Source organism: Carassius gibelio, chromosome A15 (genome assembly GCF_023724105.1).
Source record: "Carassius gibelio isolate Cgi1373 ecotype wild population from Czech Republic chromosome A15, carGib1.2-hapl.c, whole genome shotgun sequence".
Classification (NCBI taxonomy): Eukaryota; Metazoa; Chordata; class Actinopteri; order Cypriniformes; family Cyprinidae; genus Carassius; species Carassius gibelio.
Window position 1 is genome coordinate 22,542,460 of NC_068385.1, and position 19,130 is coordinate 22,561,589.

The window sequence follows — 19,130 nt, forward strand, 5'->3', positions numbered from 1 at the left end:
CACCTTCCTGCATAAAAATGATCTGTATGAAGAATTTCAGTCAGGTTTCAGGCCCCACCATAGCACAGAAACCGCACTTGTTAAAATTACAAATGACCTGCTCCTTGCGTCAGACCAAGGCTGCATCTCATTTCTAGTCTTACTTGATCTTAGTGCTGCGTTCGACACCATAGATCATGACATACTCATAGATCGATTAAAAAACTATACAGGTATTCAAGGGCAGGCTCTAAGATGGTTTAGATCCTACCTGTCCGATCGCTACCATTTTGTTTACTTAAATGGGGAGTCATCTCATTTATCATCAGTAAAATATGGAGTGCCACAAGGATCCGTCCTAGGTCCCCTTCTATTTTCAATATACATGTTGCCCCTTGGTAATATTATTTGAAAATTCGGAATTAGCTTCCACTGTTATGCTGATGATACTCAGCTATATATTTCAACGAGACCAGATGAAACTTCCCAATTATCTAAGCTAACAGAGTGTGTTAAAAATGTAAAAGATTGGATGACAAATAATTTTCTCCAATTAAATTCGGATAAGAGAGAGATACTAATTATTGGACCAAAAAACACTACACAGAATCTTGTAGATTACAATCTGCAACTAGACGGATGTACTGTTACTTCCTCTACAGTCAGAAATCTGGGTGTTATATTAGACAGCAATTTGTCTTTTGAAAATGATATTTCCAATGTTACAAAAACTGCATTCTTCCATCTTAGAAACATTGCCAAGCTACGAAACATGTTATCTGTTTCTGATGCAGAAAAGCTAGTTCATGCATTCATGACCTCTAGACTGGACTATTGTAATGCACTTCTAGGTGGTTGTCCTGCTTCGTCAATAAACAAGCTACAGGTAGTCCAAAATGCAGCAGCTAGAGTCCTTACGAGGTCAAGAAAATATGATCATATTACCCCAATTTTACAGTCTCTGCACTGGCTACCTATTAAGTTCCGTATCAGTTACAAATTATCATTACTTACCTATAAGGCCCTAAATGGTTTAGCTCCAGCGTACCTAACTAGCCTTCTACCATGTTACAACCCATCACGCACCCTAAGGTCACAAAACGCTGGACTTTTGGTCGTTCCTAGGATAGCAAAGTCCACTAAAGGCGGTAGAGCTTTCTCACATTTGGCTCCCAAACTCTGGAATAGCCTTCCTGATAATGTTCGGGGTTCAGACACACTCTCTCTGTTTAAATCTAGATTAAAAACACATCACTTTCGCCAAGCATTCGAATAATGTATGTTTTTAATTGTGAGTGTAGTTGCATCTGATCAAAGGTGCATTTTTATTCATTAGCTTGGGTTAAACTAATTTTACTTTGTTGGATCAGCAGCTATGCTAATGATGTCTCTATTTTGTTTCTATGTTTCGCCACGGGATTTACATCCCGTGGTAACTAGGATTTACACAAGCTCCAGTCTGGTTCCAGAACACCTGAGAAGAGATGATGCTGACCCTCAGAGGACCTCAGATGATGCTAACCCTGAATCAACAAACAGAACTAACAATTATTGCTAAATGTGTGACTGAATCATATAATAACTTAATTAATAATATTGATAGTTCATCGTCTAGCTGACTACGTCTTGTATTATTATTATTATTTTTATTTTTTCTAAAATCCTGTCAAATGTGCACAAACTACTAGCTACTACTAAATATTGTAGAAACATAATTTTCTGTAAAGTTGCTTTGTAACGATTTGTTTTGTAAAAAGCGCTATACAAATAAACTTGAATTGAATTGAATTGAATATAGTATAAAAAAAGTATACATAAACTATTACAAATTTCATATAGTATAAAAAGCATACATGAACTATTACAAAATCAGAATATAAAAAGCATATATGACTTGTTACAAAATCAGAGTATAAATGAAATATCAGATTATATGTAAACAAAGGATAGATGAAATATTACAAGAACGTGCTATATAAGAATTACTCGGAATAAATCTATATTGAATTTTACTCCGTTGTCTCATCTATGATGGTGAAAATAAGGTGATGCAAAATGAGCACATATTTCTGATGGTATTGACTCACAATATGATAATTTCTATCAAACTGCTGTTTAATCGTTGATCTCATAGCATTGACGCGACGGAATATTTCATTGGTCAGATCCTGAATAAAGCGATCCTGTGCATCGAATCGACTGCGTGTCTGGAGGTGATAGGTACGGAGCTCGCTGTGCAATGCGTCTAATCTGCTATGGGTTTCGATTTGTCTGTCACAAGACTCATTGCCCAACACAATCAATTTGTTGTTAATATCATCTTGTACGTCACAGAGTTCAATGTATTTGTTGTTTATGTCAACCTGTGCATCGCAAAACTCTTGACCAAATGATTCTATCGAATTAATGGACCTATGAGTCGGAGGCAGATCATCAAATGGTTCATCAACCGGCTGAGGCGCCAGCACTTCTTCCACTTCTACTTCTTCCGACGACGGTGAGTGAGAAGGATATGGTGTTTGACCCACATTGGTGGTTGACACCTTGTCACGCTCGCTCGTCCAAGAACTCTGGTCCCAAGCATCGATTTGAGACGTGCCCCAGGTGGTCACGTCATCCTTATGGCTTCTACTCCAGTCTGCTGGGTGTAAAAATAAAAAAATCTTAACGGCTTGACTCGGTCTGAGTTTAAATGCAAATAATGTAGATAGTCTTACCATAAAACAGCACAGTCTCAGGACTGGTCGCCCGGGTAAAACGATAAGCCTTTCTTGGTAGTTCGCCATTCGGTTCAGGTCGGACCACCACTGTAAAACGATAAGTCTTTCTTGGTGGTTCGCCGCCTGGTCCAGGACTGACCGGCGAGGTGGGACGATTTGTTTTTCTAGCCTTCTTTCTTGCTGGTTCGCCGCTGGGTCCAGGAAGTGGTTCGCCGCTGGATCCTATTGGATTCTCGACGTGCGCCGGAGTGGAATCAGGTAGCATGTGAGGTTTGTCTGTTTTGTTGACGGTGGGATCTTCATCGCCATCTTGCATGAGACCAATAACTGTCTGGAAGCCAGGTTGGGTGATAAATTGTATTAAATCTAAAAATTAAATTTGATTTCTCTTATCTAAAAAATCTACATTTTTGATTTCTCATAAAAATGTTAGGCGATAGATATTCTTTTACCATCGGCTGCGCTGTCTGGATCAATCGCGGCCACTGTGAAAAAAAAAAATAAATAAATAAAAAAAAGATTTACATTTATAAAGAGACAAAATTAAAATACGTTCATTTTAATTTATAAAAAGAATGGTTAATACGTACTTACATATATTGATACCATCAAAGGCTTGCTTGCTTGCTTGCAATATTTGAACCTGAGATAATAATAAAAAAAAAATGTTATGATTTAAAACACATGGAGAGGGTTTTTATTTGCTAGTTTAATGGAGCACACACACACACACACGCACACACACACACACAGACTGTGACAAAGAAATCATGATGTCATAACATTAAACAACTTTTACTATAACAGTATGTCATTTCAGCCCAGACTCACCAGAGGGAGCAATTTCGACTATAACAGTCTGCCATAACATTAAACCGCCAGCAGATGGAGCACATTTCACTATAACAGGGTGTCATCTCACCCCAGACTCACCAGAGGGAGCTATTTCACCAGAGGGAGTCATTTCACCATCATATTCGCGGGCACAAGAGATGCTAGACACGGACCAACCGTAATTCATAGATGGAACCATCAGAAAACTGTCAAAAACATGCTACTCCTGCATGAGATACGATGGTTTTAATTAACAAAATCTTTAAAGATATTATGATTTTGTAGTAAATTCAGACGAGAGTGAATGTTGGCGTGCAAACACAGACACAGGAACTGATTTTTGGAGCAGCGCGGGTCAGAAAAGGTGAAAACACCTCCTTCGGCTCTCTAGAAAATGTATAATGGATTTTGTTTATCTGAAACAGTTGGTTTTAGTATATTTTTTATAACCGTTTCATTTATAGCCTTTTAAAAGAACAGAATGTTTTTCAACCTTAGTTAAATTGCTTTAGATTATGTATATTATATAAAGGATAGAATATAAAGAACAGAATGTTTTTCAAACTTAATTAAATTTTTTTTTAGATTATGTATATTGTATAAATTATATAAAGGACAGGATGTTTTACATATGAATATGAATGTGAAATAACTAAAATGTTTTTTTAACCTTTAATTGTTTTAGAGTATATAAAGATCCATATATGTAAGATCCATATATGCAGTTGGCTGCTGTCCACACCATTCTTAAACACATATGTGTAAAACGTCTCAGGTTATGAATGTAACCATGGTTCCCTGAGTAGGGAACGAGACAATGCGTCCTCTAGGGGGTGCTATGGGGAACATCTCATCGTGACCCGTGTCTGAAGCATACTTTGAAAAAACACCAACGAGTTGGCCGGCGACAGCCTATGATGTCACTACCGGCGTGACTATAAATCAGCGCCAGGAGAACACGTCATTCACTTCTTCATCTGAAGCTTGCGGCCGAAGCATGGCAGGGAGCTAGAGGACGCAGTGTCTCGTTCCCTACTCCGGGAACCATAGTTACATTCGTAACCTGAGACGTTCCCTTTCAAGGGAACTTTGAACTGTGTCCTCTAGGGGGCGCTATGGGGAACAGTATAACCAGACCGCAATGCTTATGGGAGTGCAGGCCAGATTCATGGCAAACACTAAGTACCAACTCTACCATTTCCATGGGAGTTGCCCCTGGGATGTTTAGACGGCTGTCCATGACATTATCCCTTACGACCAAAGGCCTACGCTATAAACCCAGTTTTTATTTGTTAGGGCCTCAGCCCGGGGTGGAGCTAAAGGCTTGGAATCAGGAAGGATTCCTTTAAAGGGATACAGCTAAGAACCCAGTATTTATACAAGGTCTTGCCTGTCACACAGGGGCTACAGCTTGCTCTCGTATAAGCTTGCTAAAGGAGCTGTCTCAACAGATCTCTAGTAGCTACACCCTGTTTAAATAGATAGGTATCCGAGGATACATAAATGGAGTGGAGTCGAAGAACGGGGGTTTTTCCAACTCAAGAAAGCAACTGTGCAAGGCCTTCACTATAATGTATTTTAGAAAGAACGCAGAGGACTAGTGTGCAAACTTACCACAGTGTGGATTTCAGAAAGTGTGCAAAGCCTTCATGTGCACACTTACCATAACATGGATTTTGAAATACTGTACTAAGCCCATATAGCCCCTCATGTTGAGGGAAGTGATGCTTGAAGTGTATAAACAAATACACTCTGGCTAAAGTCTTGAGTGCACACTTACCACTTGGATTTTAGAAAGTACACAGAGCTTAATGTGTGTACTTAAAGGTTCATAAGCATTGCAGAGGCGCTGAACCTCATGGGAGAGGCAAGCTCAAATTTTGAGCATCACCTGAGGCAGTATACACAAGAACACTTCCATAACTACCACCTCCACTTCCCGCTGGATGCGACAGCACAACAAAGCAGCCAGGAGGCCCCTCAGGGTGACCTGGCCGGACGTCCATGAGATTCCCTGCAGTGCTGTGCCAGTTCTGATGATCAGCAAGGCTACCGCAGAAGCCTGTGATCTCGGCCGCCTAATACCAGAGCACAAGGCCGGACGGCCGGTGCTGATGAGTGTTTAGTAAAAGCCGTGACTTAGCACTGTAAAGGAAACTCACAGAATTTGTTAGTAGACACATAACCAACAGCAATATAATACACATGGGTATATATAGAAAGGGTTACATACTCATCCACTCTCCTGCACTGGAGCCCCGCTCAATGAAGGATTTAAAGGCAGCGGAACACAACCCTGGCCCCCCTGAACTTCTCGACCACCATCTCGATGGTTGTACTGAAAAGTTTGGAAGGCAAGACCGGAGCATCGAGAAGAAGGCCCCTTTCTTTCCTCCTGATGTCTGCCAGGTTCACCCAAAGATGTCTCTCCGTTACCACCATGGCCGCAAAAGACCTACCCATGGTGGAGGCAGCCTGCTTGGTAGCACGGAAATAGAGATCTGTTGTGCAACGCAGCTCAGTTACCTGGTCAGCTGAAAGGCCCTCGCCTTTATCCAGGTCCTTTCACCAGATCAACCTGATAATCCTGAAGCACTGCCATCGTGTGCAACGAAGCCACAGCCTGATCTGCTGCTGCTCATGCTCTGCCGTTTAAGCGGAATGTATCCTGGAGGGGCTTAGATGGCAAAGAGGGAGATATAAGAGAGGATGTTTCCCCCACAGATATATAGCTAGCCAGCGTCTCTTCTACGGGTGGCATTCTCTCATAGCCGTTTTCACGCATCGCCACGATGTTGGCATAACTCGTATGCTGAAACCGATGGATGCAAGAAGAAAACAGCCTATTCCATTCTTTTTCGACTTCTGCATGTAAATCAGGGAAGAATGGAAGGCTCACCTGGGCTGGAGGGCTATGATCAGACAAATGACACTCGTTGAGGTGACCTCGCAGCATCACTTTGCTGGCACGCTTCCATGGCAAATCCAACTTTGCCGTTGCACGAGCCATAACTTCACTACCCTCAGGCATCTCTTGCTCTTCCAGGGCAGAACCCAACAGAGCACTAACTTTATTAACAGAGAGGGTTAATGACAACACATCTTCCTGAAGTTCACTCTTGTCTGCTGCCGAAGAGCATGAAAGGGAAAGTCCCTCTCTAAACTCCTCAGCGAGATCCAACTGCGATCCCCACAAGCTCAATCTCCTCCGTGCCTCAGCAGTGGCAGGTCCTGAAATGCGGGAAGCAGTTGGCTGTCCCTCTTTCCTCGAAAAGAGAGACAGACGAAAGCGGAGCTTTTTCATAGAAAAATGCTCCCAATGCACGCAGTTCACCCCCTCAAGGACATTGCGCGCATGCTCTTCACCCAAACAAGAGACGCAAAGACTGTGTGTGTCATCAGGTGTCAAATAACGCAGACACTGATGTACACACTGTCTAAACGCCTTGCTAGTGGATGCCATGATAAACAGAAAAAGATCGCTCTTACCATGGTCGTTTTCTAAGATGCACGCAAACATTCAATGAAGACGAAGAAGAGAATGACATGTTCTCCTGCCGCTGATTTATAGTCGCACCGGTAGAGTCTGTCGTTGGCCGACTCATTGGTTTTTGTCAAAGTATGCTTCAGACATGGGTCACAACAAGGTGTTCCCCATAGCACCCCCAAGAGGACACAGTTCTAAATTTCCTTGAAAGGGAACTCACATGCACTGCATTCCACAGGAGCTGCTCATTTGGGGCCTTCAGTGGGTTTGCATCCCTCGTCCTGGCACTTCCTCCTTTTCTCTGTCAACACACACTGTTTAAAGAGAATTCTGGATTACACTGCTACACAAAGAACTGAGATGGAGAGCAGGGCAAAACTCAGGACAACTGTGCGAAAAAAAAATCATACTGTAAATTCTAGTTCTCATATTGCATCAAGCTTTACCACCTATTTGTCCCCCAGAACCCAGTGCAAGTCCTTAGGTGACCCTCTCAGAGCTATTTCTGGGCATTTCAGAAATCATTTGTTGGATCAGAACAAAATATATATTGGATAACCTTTATATTGGACTCTGTTGGTTGGGTGTTGTCCAAAGGCAGAGAGATCAGGGCACAATGTCAAGATCCTTCTTAGTGACGCAGACCAGCTGGAAGCCCGAACCATAATAGAAATCCAACACCCAGACCTGGTGAGAAGTACAAAGAGAAAAAAAGTGCCAGTTAAGCATTTTTTTTCCCTGACATCTTTTACTATCAAAGCCAGGACAAAGATCTCCACTGCTTTACACACAATTGCTTTACAGGACCATCTGGCTCCAGAAACCCCCAAGCTGATCACATCTCAGTATACTGAGGAGGAGCAAAAAAAAAAATGGGGTGACTGAGGTCATTCTGAATAAAAGCAGAGGGCTATTTCAGGGAGAAGAGTGAATGCGCTTTACTTTTTACAAATCTTGATAAGTATTTATAAGTAAAAAATCTCCATCAGGTCCTTTAAAGCTACACCAAGTAAGGTTTTGCACTATAACAAAATGCACACCTTAACATATAACTAATACTTTATATACCGAGTTTGAAGATTAAAAAAGACTTCTATTAAAAATAAATGTTTTTTTTTTCTATCCTTCAGAGAATCCTGAGAAAAATTATCAAGGTTTCCACAAACATATTCATGTTATATATATGCTTTTAACACTGGTTATTCCTGATCACCAAATCAGCATATTCAAATGATTTCTTAAGGATTTTTTTTTACTGAATGGCAGTTGAATAAATTAAATTAGACAATAGATTCAACTAGAAAGCAGTTATTTAAAATTTTAATTTTATTTTACAATATTGCTGTTTTTAGTGTATTTTTTATCAAATAAATGCTGCCTTGGTGAGCGTAAGAGACTTCTTTCCAAACTCTTTGGACAATCCCAGTTACTTCAAAATATAGACTATTAGTGCATATGTTTAAATGATATAGCCTAACCAACCAGAGTAGTAACCTAGCTGTCCACAAAAGGATGGTCCAATCTTTCAGATCACATTACCAGTTGAGTACCAACCACTTTATCCTGGTAGTTCCCCATTATTGTGTACATTCGGTTGTATAATAAATTTACAATGGGTGATAAATATGCCTGCGTATACAATATTCCAACAATGGTATCTGAAAACTTTTCTATGACTAGTAGATGGGGAAGGGGAAAACATTTTAAAAATATTTATTGTATGAAGCTGGCAAAAAAAAACCTTTTCACTTAAAAAAAATCCTCCAACATTTCAGGATTATATGTGAATTGTGAGGGACTGTCTGATAGAAAAGATAGCACATCAATTAAGGCTCCAGATGACTCCATTCTGAGAGACTCTGGATTAAGTTAATGACCATGAGATTGTTTCTGAACATAGGAGCAAGCAAGATCACAAACTTTACAACGTCTTTATCTATCAATGATGGCGTACTTTAGTCAAAGATACGGGGGAACTCTATTTTACGAGTACCACAAGTCCTTCTCAGCTAAATCTGCCTCCTTTATCTCACTTTTTAATTCAAGACTAAACTGATCAGTTACAGACACTGAACTGCTCGTCTGCCATTTCGGAGGCCAAAAAAGCTTAACTTGCACCATTTGCAGCGCTCACAAGACTTCATTTCGCCCTAAAGCATTTGCTAGTAACAATCCAGCCGCTGTCCACGGTCCTGAAAATTTAAGACTCTCTTCAACCTCCAGAGGTTGCTCTACTGCGGCAGAATTCAATAACATATCTCTTTTTTTTTTTCAATTTAATGAGGCCATTTGTTTTTTTTTCACCAGTTGCAAATTTGCTCATATTTGTAGTGTTTGCAAGGATCCACACCCAAAATCTGTTTGTCCAGGCCGGTACAAACCTGCACCCCAAGGGAAAGCCCTAATTCGGAATTTCTTTTGAATAAACACCCATCTACTCCTTTTAATATTCCCAACCTTTCAAGCTACCTCTCTTCTCACCCCGATCCGGTATTTGTTGATTATTTAATCACCAGTTTGTCCCAAGGGTTTCGGGTGGGTATCCTTTCTCCTCTTTCTGCCTCTTTTTCTGCAAAAAATTTGCAATCTGCTAGACACGAACCTGATGTGGTTTCAGTTCTTTTAGACAAAGAGGTTAATAAAGGATATGTTATCAGCCCCTTCACTTCTCCTCCTTTTTCTCCTTTTCGGATTAATGCCATCGGCATCGCAACTCGCAAATATTCCAGTAAAAAACTTCTAATCTTTGACATGTCTTCTCTACATTCCTCCAACATAGCTAGCGTTAAGGAAAATCATGCCCTTAACACCTTTTTCTCTTCATTACGCTACGGTGGATAAAGCCATCCAGTTAATTAAATTAGCTGGTCATGGCGCCTGGTTAGCCAAAGCTGACATTACTGACGCTTTTAAAACTATGCCAATTCACCCATCTGATTGGATGTATTTTGGAGTTAATTGGAATTAAAAATTATACTTCGCTGTGAGGCTCACTTTTGGTTGTAGAAGTAGCCCGCATATTTTCAACAGTCTCTCAGAAGCTCTTTGTTGGATTCTACTGAACCTCTGTAAGCTTTCTTTCGTTTTGCATTTACTAGACAATTTTTGCTAGTCGACCTTCCATCTTCACAATCTTCCATCCTTAGCATTCTTAAACAAATATTTAGCGACGTCGGCATTCCCCTCTCTGCCGAAAAAACATTGGGCCCTTCTACTTCGCTAGAATTCTTAGGCATTTCCCTTGACACAGTCAAAATGCAAGCTTCCCTGCCACAAGAGAAACTCTTAAGGATCAGGTCGTTTCTGGAATCTTTTTCCTCTCTACGCTGTGTCACGAAACGAGACATGCTCTCTCTGCTCGGTCACCTCAATTTCGCTATTAGCATACCACAAGGCAGAGCATTTATTTCTCGGCTGTTAACTATGGCTCATTCCGTCCAAAAATTAAGCGATCCGATCCAGTTAGATGATGGCTGTCTCTCCAATATAAAATTTTGGACTCAGTTGCTTAATTAATGGAACGGTATTTCTTTCTTTTACAATGACGCCTTTGAATCCTCTGCAGACCTACATTTATTTACCGATGCCGCCCCATCTATCGGCTTCGGTGGGTTTTTTCAAGGGCAATGGTTCACAGAGAAGTGGGTAAACTAATTTTCTAAGAAAGAATCAGGTTCCGTGTCTTCTGCGCTCTACGAGATTGATCCTCTAGTTGTTGCTGACGCGCTCTCCTGCTTTCATTTTCAGACGTTCAGACGGCTTTGCCCTTCAGCCAATACAGAACCAACACCCTGCCCTCCCCTATCAGCAACTATGTTAAACTAGACGATTTACAAAGATCAGCTAAACATTATATGTCTAAAGGAGTTGATCTTCTTTTCTAATGTTTTGCTATTCCTTTCAGATTCCTTTATTTCCTACTGTTTGCTCTTTCCTTGTTTTTAATTTCGAAAATTGCAATTTAAAAATCTCCTCAATTTGCAGATTGCTCGCTGGAATTCAATTTTATGCTAAATATTTTAATCCCGATTTTCCAAGTCTCTTCCCTGATTCTTCCATTCGATTACTGCTCAAAGGCTTCGCTAAATCCTCTACTAATTCCCCCGACAAAAGGTTGCCTTTCTCTCTGCCTCTTTTGCAAAGATTAATCCTTTCCCTACGCAATGGCCTTTTTTCCATATACTCTAATATTCTGCTAGAAGCAGTCTTCTGAACTGCTTTCTATGGATTTATGCGCCCAGGCTAATTCACTTCAGCATCTAAACATTTTGATCCTGTCCGTGGTCTTTCTATCTCTGACTTACACTTCTCTCCTAACTTCATTACACTTTTTCTTAAACACTCTAAAAATGACTCTTCTGGTTCTTTTTATTTTAGATACATCAAGATAGACAGCCGGCAGTATATTAATTTTCCATTTCTGGAGGTAGGCTCCATTCCGATGGAATTTTTCTTCCACTAGTTTTTGGGGGTCGGCTGTGCCCCTGCCTTCATCTTCAAGCAGGAAATAGTGAATCCGTACCCTCGGACTGCTATTTACGGATGGGGCCTATGCCAAATACTACCATATATATATATATAGCCTGCTGGGTCATAAATAAATGGATGAATGAGTCTTTCTGGTAGAAATGAAAGCTTTAGCATAAGTTCTGCCAAAAAGACTCAATTGTTAGCGTCACCTATTACCTTCTCAGCTGTCTAATCACGCTCTAATAATAGAGGTATAAAAGAACCTGTGCTTACACTTGTCTGAGTTTGCAGATGCTGAACACTTCACTCACCACCACCCACCCCTCCACCACCAAGATGGGCTCCTCCCTCGCCAATAACAAGCTTCTTCTCTCCATCTTCCTTACCACCACAGGATGTTCTTCCCCTCCAACCACCCCACCACCACCAGGATGGTCCCTACTAAAACCTCACAAGGGTCAGCTGTGCCCCTGCCTTCATCTTCAGGCAGGAAATACTGAATTTGTACCCTCGGACTGCTATTTACGGATGGGGCCTACGCCAAATACTACCTTATATATATAGCTTGCTGGGTCATAAATAAATGGATGAATTGTTACAATATCTTCTCTGAGTCTTTCTGGTAGAACTGTTGAGACAGCTCTTTCAACAAGCTTGGGCGTAAGCTAGCGGTAGCCCCTGTGTGACAGGCAAGACTTGGTAGAAATGCTAGGTTCTTAGCCGTATCCCTTTAAAGGAACGTCCCATGGACATGGTAGAATTAGTACTTAGTGCTCGCCATTATTCTGGCATGCACTCCCCTCAGCATGGCGGCATGGGTAAACTGTTCCCCAAAGTGACCCCTAGAGAATGCAGTTCGAATTTCCCTCGAAAGGGAACTGTCTCAGGTGACGAGTGTAACCATAGTTCCCTGATTAGGGAAAAAGACACTGCGTCCTCTAGCGCCCTGCCATACTTCGGACGCTAGCTTCAGACGAAGAAGTAAATGATGTGTTCTCCCGATGCTTATTTATACTTGCGCTGGTAGTGACATCGGAGGCTGTCGCCGGCAAACAAGTTGGTGTTTTTTCAATGTATTCTTCATACATGTGTCATGACGAGGTGCAGGGGGCGTAGCAACCGGGGGGGACGGGGGGGACACGTCCCCCGCACTTTTAGAAACAGGTGATTCTGACCCCTGCTAAATTTTTTTTTTAGGATCCAGCGTGAATATTTCCTGTAGTGTTCTCTGATTTGTTACTTAGATTTGAGTGAAGTAACATTCAGCCAATCACAGAGCGAATCATCTCCTGGGCGCGTCTGCTATGAGCTTCAAATCTCTTGTTGCTCTTCTGAATTTTCGTTCGTTCGTTTGTTCACTTTGCTATTAGGCCGTCTGGGATAAAATACACCCCAGAAAGAAGTAAATGACGATTACATCCTTTTTTCAAACACACACTGTAAGTATATTACAGTATGTCGCGATGACACGAATCGCGCGATAAAGTTTTCATGTTATGATTTAACCTATTGAACCCGTATGGACCTCGTCACGTCGCGCCGGATTCAGTGTGTTAAATGCTCTCCTAATTGTCACTTTGGATAAAAGCGTCTGCTAAATAAGACGTAACAATATTATTGGTTTCTGCTGTCTTTTGTTTGTCTACGTGCTGCTCGCGGAGTAAAATTATCATTTCACAATAAATCATATTTGTTTTGCAACGAATATCTTAAAATACTTTATCAAATTTTATTCTTTTAATTCATAACTGTTACTTTATGTCCTAACTAGTCTGCAGGAAAGGCAGGCTGTGACGTCACTGGCAGAGAGAGGGGGCAGTTGCTCAACCTCTCCAGAATGTGTACACGTGAGATTTGTATCTGGGTTACTCCGCCGCGGTATCCCTGAAGCAATCTAAAATAGTCCGAATATAAACACTTATTATAGGTGCACCCTAGTGATTCAGGACAAGCCAAAAACACGGTTTGGAAAATAGATTCATGTTGTACTCGCTTATTATAAAATTTTTCTACATTTTGAACACAAACAAAGTTACGGACCGCAGCTCTGATTGGTTGTTTTGTTTTTTTACCGGGAGTGATGTATTTCTGCAAATGGCAATAGGACCACTGGGAGGAGCCAGAGGAGCTTGATTTTTTCACAGATTATCTGTCTCATATTTTTCATAAAATGTATGTTGTATAAAATTACTGTAGATGTAATCTGTATACTCATTTAACACCTGTTTTTGTCCAACTGTAAAAAAAAAAAAAAGTTATTGTTTAAATGTAGTGCAACTGAAATATTGTAAATATCATAAAATATCTTTATTTCATAAAAAAAAAAAAAAAAAAATTATAGATGGTCTCCCATTGGTCTCAAAGTCCTGCAGTATTTTTAAATTTCGAGTATGATTTAACAAAAATAGGTTCCTGTAAGCTATCATGTCATGTTCCCAAATTTGAAAAAGTAAAATGCCAATTGGTATTCTATTTAGAATTTATTATGAACATCAGCTTTGGGTCAAATCACCATACAGCTGTCCCCCCCACTTTTAAAATGGCTGCTACGCCCCTGACGAGGTGTTCCCCAAAGCGAACCCTAGAGGACGAAGTGTCTCATTCCCTACTCAGGGAACTATGGTTATATTCGTAACCTGAGACAGTTTATCTGTTCTGTTCTGTTCTGTTCAGTTCTGTTAAGTTTAGTTTCTGTCTGTACATTTATTTGCAATCAAGTCAACGATTTCACTGTAAATGAAGTGACCCCAACTAAGCAAGCCAGAGGCAACAGCAGAAAGGAACCAAAACTCTTTCAGTGACAGAATGGAGAAAAAAACCTTGGGAGAAACCAGGCTCAGTTGGGGGGCCAGTTTTCCTCTGACCAGACGAAACAAGCAGTTCAATTCCAGGCTGCAGCAAAGTCAGATTGTGCAGAAAAAACATCTGTTTCATGTGGTCTTTTCCTGGTGGTCATATGAGACAAGGTATTTACAGGGGATCTGTATCTGAGGCTCTAGATGTCCTGGTCTCCACTGTCTTTTAGGGATGTAGAGGTCCTTTATAGGTTCCAATCCACCATCTGGTCTGGATACATACTGGATCCGGGTGACTGCAGTGACCATCTGATCTGGATACAGACTGGATCTGGTGGCTACGGGGACCTCGGAATAAGACAGAAACAGACTAGTATTACCGTAGATGCCATTCTTCTAATGATGTAGCAAAAACATCAGGTGTTATGGGAAGTGTTCCTGGTTCCAGTTTACCTAATTAATGCAGCCTAAAAATCCTAAAAATTGGATATTAAAAGCATCTTAGTATGTTATGTGTAAGCCAGGTTAAAGAGATGGGTTTTTTGACCCTTTTGCTTTTAAGCATCGCCGACAGCCCTAGTTTATTATTGTTTCACTTTTACAGCATGTTAAACATCACTCTCTTATTTGATCTGGACAAACTGTGCATCAATTGAAAATTTAAAGACTCTAGCTTTGATATTTGACCAATGTTTTGATAAAACATTGTTGCAGTCACAGTTATTTAGTAATTTATGTCAGGAGTGCAAAATAATAAATCCGTATTATGCCACATTTTGAATAGTAATTCACCGCTCATTCATAATTATTCACATCAGCAGCGGTTCATTTGTGTTCACATAGACTCACTGAACAGCGTCAATAAGGATTTATAGACCAAAGATGCATATCTGCGGAGATATATGGATATATTAACTGATGTTTACTTCATATTTCTTAAGACAGAATTGTCATTTATATTCATTTTCCACTGATTTATGCGATCTGATGATAAACAGCCTCAGCCCAGTGCTGTCTCTGAGTGTTTGCTCCTCGGTGCTCATGCTGTGTGTCAGACAGACTCTGATTGGTCCTTTGCATTGTAAATCTTTAGAGAGTCATAACCGGATACTGACACATTGTGTCACATGCTTCCTGTACACTTCCTGGTAGTTAGGTAAGCGTGCAGAACAACCACCCAATAAAGCATTACAATAATCTAACCTTGAGGTCATAAATGCATGGATTTTACATTTCTGCATTTGACATTGAGAGCATCGGCCGTAATTAAGATATATTTCTGAGATGGAAAAATGCAGTTTTACAAGTGAAGTGAAAGTGAAGTGACATTCAGCCAAGTATGGTGACCCATACTCAGAATTTGGGCTCTGCATTTAACCCATCCGAAATGCACACACACAGAGCAGTGAACACACACACACACTGTGAGCATACACCCGGAGCAGTGGGCAGCCATTTATGCTGCGGCGCCCGGGGAGCAGTTGGGGGTTCGATGCCTTGCTCAAGGGGACCTAAGTCGTGGTATTGAAGGTGGAGAGAGAACTGTACATGCACTCCCCCCACCCACAATTCCGTCCAGCCCGAGACTAGAACCCACAACCCTTCGATGTTCCTAACTGATGACAAAGAATTGAGAGAGCAGCCATCAAGTCTTAGACAGTGTTCTAGGTTATTACATGCAGAGTTTTTAGGTCCTTTAATTAACACCTCTGTTTTTTCAGAATTTAGCAGTAAGAAATTACTCGTGATCCAGTTTTTTATATTGACTATGCATTCCATTAGTTTTTCAAACTGGTGTGTTTCACTGGGCTGTGAAGAAATATAGAGAAACATAGAGCAATAGACAGTATCATCAGCATTATAGCGAAATCTGACACCATGTTTACTGATGATATCTCCCAAGGGTAACATATAAAGCATGAAGAGTAGCAGCCCTAGAACTGAGCCTTGAGATACTCCATACTGCAATTATGATACCTCTTCATTCACTACTACGAATTGATGGTGGTAATATAAGTACGATTTAAACCATGCTAATGCACTTCCATTACTTCCAAAGTGTTCAAGTCTATGCAAAAGAATGGTGTGGTCAATTGTGTCAAACGCAGCACTAAGATCCAATAGAACTAATAGAAAGATACAACCATGATCAGATGATAAGAGCAGGTCATTTGTAACTCCAAGGAGAGCAGTCTCAGTACTATGATACGGTCTAGATCCTGACTGGAAATCCTCAAATATACCATTTTTCTCTAAGAAGGAATATAATTGTAAGTATACCACCTTTTCTAGTATCTCGGACAGAAAAGGGAGATTCGAGATTGGTCTATTATTAACTAGTTATTTGGAGTCAAGTTGTGGGTTTTTGATGAGAGTCTTAATTACAGCCAGTTTGAAGGTTTTGGGGACATATCCTAATGACATGACAATGAGGAATTAATAACAGTCAGAAGAGGATCTATGACTTCTGGAAGCACCTCTTTTAGAAGCTTAGATGGTATATGGTCTAACATACATGTTGTTGGTTTAGATGATTTAACAAGTTTATACAATTCTTCCTCTCCTATAGAAGATATAGTGATACTGTAGCTGACAGCTGAATGGTTGCAATTTTATCACTAATAGTATCGATTTTAGAAGTAAAGTAGTTCATGTAAAGTCATTACTGCTGTGAAATGTCGACACTTGTTTAGGCTTTATTTTTCATCAATTTAGCCACTCTATTGAATAAATACCATGGGTTATGTTTGTTTTCTTCTAAAAGAGAAGAAAAGCAATCAGATCTAGCAGTTTTTAATGCTTTTCTGTAGGATGGGTTACTTTCCTGCCAAGCAATAAGAAATACCACTAGTTTTGTTTTCCTCCAGCTGCGCTCTATTTTTAGGGCTGCTCTCTTTAGGGTGCGAGTATGCTCATTATATCATGGTGTCAGACTGGTTTCCTTAACCTTCCTTTAAGCGTAAACGAGCAACTGTATTTAAAATGCTAGAAAAGAGAGAGTCCATAGTTTCTGTTACATCATCAAGTCGTTCTGAGGTTTTTGATATGCTAAGGAATTTGGATACATCTGGAAGATAAATTAAAAAGCAGTCTTTTCAAGATTCAAGATTCAAGATTTTTTATTCGTCACATACAAAATTATATATAGCATATATAACCAGCAGTGAAATGTGAGTCAGGTCCGCTCCATGGACAGTGCAATTATTAAAGAAAACAACACAGATGAAAATATATATAAATAAAGCTATGTAAGAATGAAATAAAAGTAAACAATAAAAATATAAGAATAAAATATAAAAAATGTATATTGTAGAATTAAATATAGAACGCAAAATAATGTGCATGAGTGAAAACTGTAGTCTTAAATATTAAGATGTACAGGGATGTACAATGTGCATATATGCATTTTATTGTAGTCTTAAATATTTAAGATACCCAGGAATGTACAAGAAGCAAATGTGCAAAACAGGGCGACACTGTCAGTATGTCTATGAGAGGTAGTGAATATAGTAAAAAAAAATAAAGTGAACATTAAGTGGAGGCATGAGGATGTTAAGAAGCTGGTTTAGAGTTTAAGAGCCTGATGGCCTGGGGGAAGAAACTCCTCCTGAGTCTCTCAGTTTTTGCCATCAGGCTACGGAAGCGCTTACCAGATGGCAGCAAAGTGAAAATATGATTACTGGGGTGGGTGGAGTCTTTGATGATTTTTGCAGCTCTACTTCTGCAGCGTTTGAGGTAGATGTCCTGCAGAGAGGGGAGAGCAGACCCTGAAATGCGCTCTGCTAAGTGCACAACTCTTTGCAGTCTGGAGCTGTTCCCATACCATACTGAGATACACTTATCAGTCAATACACTTTCTATAGCCCCAGAATAGAAAGTTTTCAGGATTGCTGGTGAGACCCTGAATTTCCTCAGCTGTTGCAGATGGTACAGTCTTTGCCTGGCTTTATTGACCTGTGTTTGAATGTGAGTAGTCCAAGTGAGGTCCTCCGAGATGTTTACACCAAGGTACTTGAAGCTGCTCACCCTCTCCACAGGGGTCCCGTTGATCATAAGAGGAGTATAGGGCTGCTGCTGTCTCTTCCTGAAGTCCACAATCAGTTCTTTAGTTTTGCCCACATTCAGAGAGAGACAGTTGTCCTGGCACCCTGATGTCAATTTCTCTATCTCATCCAAGTATGCGGTCTCATTATTGTTGTGAATGAGGCCCAGAACCACAGTATCATCAGCAAATTTGATAACGGATGTGGAGCTGTGCGAAGACACGCAGTCATGTGTGTAGAGAGAGTAGAGCAGGGGACTCAGGACACAGCCCTGCGGGGCTCCTACGTTCAGGGTGATGGAGCTGGAGGTGTACTGGCCTAGTTTCACCACTTGAGGTCTGCCGGTGAGGAAATCAAGGATCCAGTCGCAGAGTGAAGAATTCAGTCCGAGGTCAATGAGTTTGGAAGCTAGCTTTATGGGGACTATAGTATTAAAAGCTGAGCTATAGTCAATAAATAGCAGCCTTACATACAGTAGTTCCTGTTATTGCTGTCGATGTGTGTGAGAGAAGAGTGCAGGATGTGAGAGATGGCATCATCTGTGGATCTGTTTGGGCGATAAGCAAACTGAAGAGGGTCCAAAGTATCCGGGATGGAGGAGCAGATGACGTTTTTAACCAGTCCCTCAAAGACCTTCATGACTATTGATGTGAGGGCAACTGGACGATAGTCATTCAGACAAGAGGGTTTATTGTTTTTAGGCACAGGGATGATGACCGATTTTTTGAATGATGTGGGAACCACCGATGTAGCAAGAGACTCGTTAAAAATGGATGTAAACAAACCAGTGAGCTGATCAGCG

The 19,130-nt window shown here is 40.6% G+C and overlaps 1 protein-coding gene across 1 annotated transcript; it reads right to left on the reverse strand.

Moving 5' to 3' along the window:
• Nucleotides 1-2,001: 2,001 nt before the first annotated feature.
• Nucleotides 2,002-7,425, reverse strand: LOC128028893 (uncharacterized). The gene is made up of 6 exons (XM_052616212.1): nt 7,241-7,425; nt 3,294-3,342; nt 3,152-3,184; nt 2,697-3,030; nt 2,392-2,617; nt 2,002-2,005 (listed from the first exon to the last, which is right to left on the reverse strand). Exons 1-6 carry the CDS (start codon nt 7,267-7,269, stop codon nt 2,002-2,004), a joined length of 675 nt encoding a protein of 224 aa, XP_052472172.1. The 5' UTR covers nt 7,270-7,425.
• Between the last annotated feature and the right edge of the window lie 11,705 nt (nt 7,426-19,130).